Below are 9,875 nucleotides of genomic sequence, written 5' to 3' on the forward strand. Positions count from 1 at the left end.
ATCAGTCGGATTATGAAAAACGAGTAACACGCTTTTTAAATCCTTTTTATTTTTATAAAAATAATAGAGAACATTTACTTTTGATGTCAACAAGAAATAAACATGTAACACAAGTGAACTTGTGATGAAAAATTATTAAACGAAAGTAAAGCAAGAAAAAGTTAAAGTTTGTATTTTGAAAAATAAATCAAGTCAAGTCACATAAAACAAAGACGAGTTGTAACGCTCACACACGGACACACACACAAACGTTTTCGTAACTCGGAAAAGTCCAGAGAAAAACTATATTTTTCTTGATGACGGAATGTCCAGTGCATCAAATATTCACGTCAGGGATTGTCCACGGCGGATCTAAAACTAACTCTCTCACACAACGTAAGGGATTCACTCTAACTTCAATTGAAACACATTTACGCAATTATCACACATACAAGTCGGACACTCTTTGAGGTAGAGGATTGACACTAATTCCTTAAATAAATATTGAGTGACAAATTCCTTTTCACTGTCTAAACATTAATTGATTGATAAATAATTTTCGACATATGTTAAAAACAGGCTTTAAAAATAATTCGTTTTATGAATTAAAATTCTGTTACATTTTAAATAAATTTGGTAAAATTTACTTTGTGACACATGCGTATACATTTAGCAACCACTGAAAATAGTCGTTGCATAGCAAAGTCTTCTAATGCTAAAACTAGGAATAACCTATCTATATAATTTTAGGAAAAAGGTATCGTTAACTATAGTTTTGATCGTAAACTAATGTTTAGAGTCGGGAAATCTAGTTTCACAGAAAATTGTGCATCTCCATTACAAAATAAGAGATTCTGTTCATAAACTGTTCCTAAAATGTCAAACTACACTGTATGTTTATCTCACTTTTGTAAATAGCGTGCTTTGGATGTCTGTAATCTATATTTTACATATTTTACAAACTCTAAACTATAATTTACATTTGTTAAGAATAGTTTAGAGATGTAAACTAAAATTTACAAATCGTGAAACTATATTTATCAGATAAACTATGTTTTGCAGTCGTAAATGATTGCTTTAAGTGTTAATTATACTTAACGCTTGTATAAAAAAAAAAATATATTATTGCGTAAACTATAGTATACAGATGTGAAAAACAGATTATCATCGCTAACTATTGTTTACAATCCGTAAATTATAGTTTACAATTTTACAGTCGATAAATCTAGTATCAACTGTGAAACTATGATTAAAGCTTATTTTTTGAATTTGGTGTGCCATATAGACACTATATGAATTGAAATGTCGAGTCCCCGGAAATAACAATATATAATTCTTTAAGTACTTCAATCTTTATTACAATGAGTACATGTTATCAATTCAGTATATTCAGCCAACAAGATGTCCTGAAAATGAAGAGAATCCGTAACCGTACAGAGCTGACCCTGAATATTGAATAACTTTTACAGTGAGTCCCTTCGACAAATAATATATCATGTTACACATTCCCTGGGATTGGTACCTTGAACTGTAGGAATAACAAACTCCACTTACACCGTTCACTACAATACGAGTTATTAAAGTGTTGCTACTTTGTGCCATTATGGTTGCGGTTAACTCATAGTACCCAGACACTGGCGCCGTGAATATTCCCGTGGAGCTGTTGTAGCCGTCTCCTACATTAGTTATTACTTTGTTAAATTTGATAACTTCACCAGAAGAGAGAGACACGGTTGTAGTCGTTAACTGAGCGTGAAAAGCCACCACATCTCCATTGCATCCTAGAGTGGAAATTTTAGATGTTATAATAAATTAAGAAACAGAAAATGATATAAACTAATTTCAATTTAAAATAACTTATTTCGATTAGAAGAAAAATACTAGTATATTAAGTCTTATTAAGCTTGTCAAAGAAAAGAATATTTTGGAAATACCATTAAATTAAAATAAATACACGTTTTATTATCTGTTACATGTAGATACAGATGCAATTTGCTGAATTTTAATCTGTAACCATGACCGTGAAAAATTCTTTAAGCTACAATTATTAAAATTTCCAAAGAGTACTTGACCTTTAAAAAGCCAATATAATTGATAGCACCATATGTACCTTGATGAGCAGCTCTCTCTTCTCTGTGGTTATCCTGCAGTAAACCCAGGAGTTCCTCTGTCTCCTGAACTTCTTCACGAACGTCTTTCTCTAGCTTCTCCAGACGCAGTAAAAGGCTCTCATATTCTGATTCTGTAGCAGAAGCGTAAAAAAGTGAAAACAAAACAAACAATCTTAACATTGTTTTGACACTTGAAGAATGCATTATTATTATAATGACCTTGGTTTCTTAACCATTCGATCTTCTTGCGGTGGAGGTTATCTGCAGTCTTGAACTTTGATGCATTGACTGACGATTTTCTCATCATATGCAGACCTTTCGTGTTGACCTTTTTTCTGGCAGATGATCAGGTTGACATGAACATACTGTTACAGCGCAGTAAATTTCTTTTCATTGACCTAAGGTACAAATCATGCTTTAGGGTTGCCATTTCCTTTTAGTGCACAAATATTAGGTCATCCAAAAGTACTAACATTGTTTCAAAATAAACTGACATCCTTCAGCTGATAAAATTATGTAAATCACCGAGTTCTTGTTTAGTTTGTCTGTCCTTCAGGTTCTCGAAATCTATAATTCAATTTTCAAAAAAAGTCTTAACATACAGTGTTTCAAAATTTTTCTTTTTTAGTGGATTATATTTTCTGAAGTCACTTTAAAATTATCCGATTAAAGACAAATTTTCTGCATTAGAAAAAGTTCTGAAAGTTTGTAACTTAAAAACACAAAGTTTGCGTTTGACCAATTTCTTGTAAACCAGACAAGTTTGTGAATCAATCATGTTTCCATATGGTCTCATACATGTATTTTCAAAAAGAGCTCAAACTCCAAACTCATGCGGTTAAAAGGCTGGTATCTTAAATCCTGCATGGGGAATGAGCTTTGAAAGATGAAAGCTACAGATCCTACTGTTAAAATTCTGGCCGAGATTCAAGTTTTTTTGTGGATATATAAACAAGCACAGGTAGACCGAAATCCATTTTATATGTACTGTGTATATTTCCGTATCTCCAACTTTTGTAGTATATATATCAAATAACAATGTCGGTAATCTAAATACGTGTTTCTTTATTAACAAAGCAATAATAATTAAAGTAAATAACAACATAATTCTCTCTGGCTAACAAATCATTGTAAACAAAGTAGAAAAAAATCTTAACCAATGAACCAAATATATAAATGGTAAATGTTTAATAATGATCATTAAATACCCAAATCTCGGTTCTACACGCACTAAACATTAGACCAGTAAAGTGCAAAACAACAAATCCTTCAAATTTGCTAAATACATATTCCAGTTTATTTTAATAAATGATGGGAAAGTCTGAATTACTTCATCAGGTCAATTCCAAAATGTACAGGTTAAAGTGCAATTTGTATAAAACAGTAGTCTTGTACGTTTAACATGAAAATAACGAAGTGCAATATAATCTGAATGTCAAGTATTCTAGATAAATGTACTAATGAGTAACAACACAGTGTGTACAATCTTTTTTTAAATGAAAAATATAATTTTATCTTGTTTAAAGTTAGAGTTTAATATGTTCAATAACTGGAAATGTTTATAATAAGAGAAGAAATATCTTTTGCAAAAAATATCAGCCTGATTTTTAATATGAATTTATATTTAACTTATATACAAAATGATAATGCATTAAAATCATTGTGTTTATATAAGGTAATCATGAAAAATCCTTTATCTGTGAAACCTATAAAAACAGCACTGTATACATATATCACAGAAAATCTAGTCATTATCATTTGTTCCATTTGCTCCTATTGACAGATCAACACATGTGCAAGCATTGAAACCTCATTAACTAAAAAGTTTTTTCAACTCAACTGGAGGGAAAAAAATCAAGATATCCAAGGATTCGAGGGTTAAATTTTTAAAGAACAAGTGGGTTGGACTTCATAATAATCACTTCTGAATATTAATGGTATATTCAAGATATCAGAGTTTGGGGTATTAATGAAATTGAACTGTATAGTCCTAGCATTTGGTTTTAAAATTAAATACATTAATCTCAGCTATATTTAGGACAGTGCTGTACTTTCCCACTGGAAAATGACCTTAATTTCAATTCCCGATCTTTACAATTCAGAAAAAATAATTATTAATAGTATCTTCCCAGAAGAATGCAGCATTTTAGTTAAATATATTCCCCTTTCCAAGTCAGTTAATTTTTATTTCATAGATATGCAACTGGCTAGTTTATTGTATGTGACTATAAACTTGGAAATAAATGAATTTAAACTACCTGTGATCATTACTACTCAAAGTCCTATATTTGGGAGGGTGTGTACCACAATATACAATTAATGAATACTTCTAATAGACAAAAAGGACATGTTATCCTGGAATGTCATAAACACATACATACAAGGTAAACAAAAAACAACTGTAAAATGCTGTTAAAAGGTATTGCACATTGAGTGTATATCACAATAAATTGACTACATGTTATAATTTTTATGATGTTAAGCATGTCCTGTTTATAAACCAAGGACTTCCCTTAAAACATAATGTTTTAATATTTATATTACACAGTGTACTTATGGCAACAAGAATAGCTAACCCATCATCAACATACAGCAAAAAAGTGAAATATGAGATGTCAAAACAACAAACACTCAGCTATTATGCTACTGGAATTTGCAGTCAATATACAATTTCTAAAAATCACAGCCAAACATCAATCTCTTTTGTTCATGTCAAATAAATCCACAGCACTTTTTGACAACCTGGAAAATAAAGAATCACACAAATATTGTAAGACACATCAAAATATCAATCACATGAAAATATTAATTTGTTTTATATTCTTTACTTTATACAAACATTGAAAACAATTCTTTGCTCAAAAACTTCCACGAGACTTTGTAACTTACTGCTTAGATCTGTTGTCTGACAATACGCTCCATGCGATCCTGGATCCACCTCAGTATTTCAGGGTTAGGACTAGAGATCTCTATTGTACTCCCAGAGAATAATGAACCCTTTTTGTCCTTCAAAACGAAAAGTAATCAATTTTTATTATCTACCCTGAACGTTTTCTTACCTGTTAGTCTAGATCTTTTTAACTGTGGGAATATTTAAATTTGAATTTTTTTCATATAATTATACTAGAAGCTTGATATATTTTTTGGATACATATAATTGTGATAGCAAAATAAGTTTACTAGTTTTTCTATAGTCAAAATGATACAAAACTGAAGAAAATATTATTCAACTTCAAAGAATATTCACACTGTATAAAAGTTAATATTAGTACCTTGTGCCAATAATTATAACTTGATTTTGAGTTTGTATATTTGATTACTAGTACATGTATATCTTAAGTTAGGTCTCTAGACAAAACTAACCTTCAGAGTAAGGACTATTTTATTTTCTGTCACCTCTGGAATTCCCATAATCCTCTCCCGTTCTACTTCCCACTTCACGTCATACCCAGGGGAAAACCGATTCTTTGACAAGCTCAAAATTGTTCTGTAAAAACACATTTTACATATTAACATTTATTTTCTTATAAAATAATCAAATATCAAATTCAGAAGCTCTGAATTTTAATATTCATATGTAATGGGAATTAAATTAAAATTTAAATCTGTTATAAGATACAATTGCATAAGTACAGACCCTGAGACGTGCTACTACCCCACACGCTCGCTGCACGAACGGTACACGAACGCTACACGGTTTGCACGAAACGCTGCACGGTTTACACGAAACGCTACACGGTTTGCACAAAATGCTACACGGTTAACACGAAACGTTTTGCACGAAATGCTGCACGGTTTACACGAAAGGCAGCACGAAACGCTTTGTACACGTTTCTCACACGCTTTGTGCACGATTCTCGCACGGTTTGGATTTTTCTACTCGGAATATCTCGGGCATTTTTACCGCCTTATCAATAATTCAATGAAAATCACTCAAAAAGCCACATTAAGCAGCTGTTTAAATTAAATTTAGTACACTTGTATTATAAAAACCGATAGAAATATTTAATACTCTGACAGTTGTAATTAATTGATAAATAATTGTCAGTTCGAATTTATTTATTTATTTATCCAACTGTTTAAAAACGAAATGCCGATATCGTGAATGACTGTTTAATAAAATACATTTTTTAGATACAGGTATTAGTTATTGATTTCAATGTAATATTTTTACGAGTATAATTTGATAAATTGATTTAATAATTAAATTGAACACAAATTCGATTTCTCACTGCAGGAATATAACTCATTGATTTTTAATAATATTGATTATATTGTGTTTGATTTCTGAAGGCGGATTATTTTTTGTGATTTTGATTTTAAATTATAAATTAAATTTGCCTATATACTGTAATAACGATTATTGATACATTTTTAAAGATTTTTTTTACGCAAGCATTATCAATAGGAGGGAAACCGGTAAAGGGGGGGGGGGTAATGTGATCTATTAATCTATTATATTCTCTTTCTCTTTTTACATGAACCTTAACATCAGCATGCCCATCTTACTGTAAAATCCTTCATTTCAAAACAGGACTAAACGTATGTTTATATGTGTACATTTATTAATAGTCGCGGCATTTGACTATACATTGTTCATACAATATAGATCAAATCTTAAAATTGACACCGGCATTCAGGTATATTACAAGGGAACTGAAATATTTTAGATGAAATAAAAAGTACGTGAGTTATAAAACAAATAATATACAATTATTCATGATTTACTCCTAAGCTTTTCTTACATGATATTCATAAAAAGACTACCAAATCAGTTCTGTTTATTTTTTACTGTTTACGGCTAGAAATTCTGATTTACAAATAAAAGATGAAATCCGCTGATTTATAAGTTGTACCCATCAAATATTTATAGAACCATTTTATTTAAAAATAAATTAAATCCAGTCGTAATTTTCAGGTGTCATTAAGCCGTGAACTTAACATGTACATATAGCAAAACAGGTTTTCAGTTGAATTGCACTCGGAGCCCGTGATCGCTGTTGTAAATGACCTTGATCACAGTTGAAAGGTGGAAAGAAGATTCCAATAAATTTTTAAGGGGTGTATCTGCGCATACATTTAACAACAAATTTAAACAAAAATAGAAAACTAAGCATTTAATTAAACTAACATTAGACTGAAAGCTACAACAAAAAATGAAAGACTGTACTAGCAATTTAATTTACCCCCCCCCCCCTCGTTTATAAAGATATGGTCGTCAGTGCATGTGAATTAAAATTATAAAATCAATTTTTAACAATAATGAACAACAAGTTTTATGTATTAAAAGATATGAAATGACAAATCGTTTCAAATGTAAAGACAAGAGCGGAGTCCTGATATATTTTAGATTTAAATAAAAAAAATATATATTACCGGTATTTCTTTCTTTCTTTGAGAAAAAATATTTAAGAAGTCACGATCGCTTTGATACATATAGTATATTGAATACAATGCCCTTAAAATTGTTGTACATAGCTGATTTATCGGAACACATTTTCTATAGAAGGAAAAGAAATCAAACAAATATAAATCATACATTACCGTTTATTTTCATTTTGTTGTTCCATTTTTTTTTTTTGTTTTTACTCCTATAATATCACAAGCATAACTAATTCAATTATAAAATACTAATAGAATTTTACATCCTGACCCATCGATAGCCATATTTAAAATGAAATGACATCCGAATGAATCTTACACGATTCTTGCACGAAAGTCGCACGTTTCTCACACGGTTCTTACACGAAAGTCGCACGTTTCTCACACGCTTTTCGCACGCTCGCTACAAGGTTTGCACGAAACGCTTTGGAGCTTACACGAAACGCTGTACGGTTTACACGAAACGCTACACGGTTTGCACGAAACGCTGCACGGTTTACACGAAACGCTACACGGTTTGCAGGAAACGGAAAGCGCACGAAAGCCACACGCTTTTTTGGGGTAGTAGCACGTCTCAGGGTCTGTATATAATAGGAATTATTCACAGGCATCTTGTTTCAAATATCATGAAGCAAAGAATCGATATACTGTGTGCTTTTTTAAGTGAATGATGTTGAATGTAAGAGTAAAAGAGAACTCTGACCTGTCAGTGATAAAGAGGAGATCTGCTCTGTCATCATAACTCAGAGGAGCGAAGTCTACAAAGATCCCGGAGGATCGCTGCTCATCCCGGAGTCTGTGTAGGAGAAAGTTACCCTGGGCCCTGTACCACGAGTAGGGCTCTAAACCCTGGGTATAAAAAAACATAGATCATGTTGTATCTTATGTATTAATACATTATTTTAAAAAGAAATGTATTTGTATTTGTCTTTTTGATATTAACATTAATTGGCTAGTAAGTTTAGTCAATAATTAAAAGACTATGGTTATAAACAATTTGATAGTATTCCAAAGGAATCTCGAATTTCAACCTACATGGTAAGGGTTAATAAACCTGGGTAATCTCATTCTTATGGCTACTACATAATTCTCAGCAGACCTGTCAATAAAAAAAACAGATGAACTATCAATTTTCAAAAAAAAACAAAAACTACTGGATTCGGTGGATCTGAGGAAGACACAGCATAAATTAAAGGATATACTACTAGGCACATGTGCAGGTACATGTACAATGTAAACAGATAATATGTTATTAGCCTAGCTAGGGCTTAGATAGAAAACCAAGTTATTGGTATGTAATTTTTTGAAATTTTAATAAAAATATTCAAGTATAAATACACCACATGTGTTGAAGAAACATATTTTTCGTTTAAAATTTTTTTAACAAAAAAAAAGGTCTTAGTATATTTGACTATATTTAATTTATAAATGACCAATATGTAAGGTATGTATCAGTATTTGTTTTACCTGCGGACTCCATCAAAGGCCAGACTGACCATGTCCATCACACCCCCCAGGGGCTGAGTGACCAGTCCCAGTAACCCCTTACCGATCCCCTTAAAGAACCCCTCAACACCCTCCTCAGAGGCACCTACAAATAAATACAGAACAATGACAATACAAGGGATTTACAAGTATTCAATATAATTAAGAAGTTATAGGCAAAAGTCCAAAGTATAAAATGAATGTACAAATAAATGTATATTCCAATCATATGCATTCATTTGCCAACCGTTTGTTTAATGAATTCCTGAAACACCTTTTTTTTAGAGAAATTCAAAGCTCCTAGCTGTACAAAGTAAATTAAAAATAAAAAAATCTTTTATTTCAACTAATTTACTTTTATATTAATTTTTATTTATTTTTACATTTTTTCTAAAACTACAATTCAAAATAAATTGATTTATGGTCTATCCCTACTATAATTAATAATTAAAATAAGCCTACCATGTACAGGATCTAGCACCACCCCCAGGAGACCAAACTTCATCCCCGACAGGAACCCCTTCCCCGCCATAGCCATGCTGTGTGGGAGATTCCGGGGCTGCTGCTGTAACCGACGCACTCTTCTCTACAAGGTCAATAGAAACCAATTCTACTCAGCTCATATACAGTAAAATGCAGCTTCTTAGAAGATTATCTTTTTGAACATTTCAAATGTTTGAAGCCATATGGCAAGTTTCATAATCCTGGAAAATTAACAATCAATCATGCAAACATCCCTTTTAACAGTGCATTTGTTGAGAGAATATTTTTACTACATCTTTTAATTCTACAGTACCTAAATGTATCCAGGAAAGAAGAAATGAGAAGGAGCAAAGCAAAAAAGTCCCTACCTTTTGGAACTCGTCATCCATGGATAAGTAAGCCAGTGTGTTCCCAGAGTTCCTGTAATCCTGGCAA

The 9,875-nt window shown here is 31.5% G+C and overlaps 2 protein-coding genes across 2 annotated transcripts; both read right to left on the reverse strand.

Annotated features, from left to right (window-relative positions):
- Positions 1-1,326: 1,326 nt before the first annotated feature.
- Positions 1,327-2,310, reverse strand: LOC134229963 (heavy metal-binding protein HIP-like). Its single transcript, XM_062711739.1, has 2 exons — positions 2,090-2,310; positions 1,327-1,760 (listed from the first exon to the last, which is right to left on the reverse strand). Exons 1-2 carry the CDS (start codon positions 2,292-2,294, stop codon positions 1,369-1,371), a joined length of 597 nt encoding a protein of 198 aa, XP_062567723.1. The 5' UTR covers positions 2,295-2,310; the 3' UTR covers positions 1,327-1,368.
- Positions 2,311-3,138: 828 nt separating this feature from the next.
- LOC134229981 (intermembrane lipid transfer protein VPS13A-like) lies at positions 3,139-9,848 on the reverse strand. Its single transcript, XM_062711755.1, has 8 exons — positions 9,809-9,848; positions 9,420-9,543; positions 8,940-9,063; positions 8,508-8,571; positions 8,176-8,321; positions 5,454-5,577; positions 4,980-5,096; positions 3,139-4,832 (listed from the first exon to the last, which is right to left on the reverse strand). Exons 1-7 carry the CDS (start codon positions 9,827-9,829, stop codon positions 4,983-4,985), a joined length of 717 nt encoding a protein of 238 aa, XP_062567739.1. The 5' UTR covers positions 9,830-9,848; the 3' UTR covers positions 3,139-4,832; positions 4,980-4,982.
- Positions 9,849-9,875: the final 27 nt, after the last annotated feature.

The sequence above is a fragment of the Saccostrea cucullata genome, unplaced genomic scaffold (genome assembly GCF_032062105.1).
Source record: "Saccostrea cucullata isolate Sc308-1 unplaced genomic scaffold, CSIRO_AGI_Scuc_v1 ctg683, whole genome shotgun sequence".
Lineage (NCBI taxonomy): Eukaryota > Metazoa > Mollusca > Bivalvia > Ostreida > Ostreidae > Saccostrea > Saccostrea cuccullata.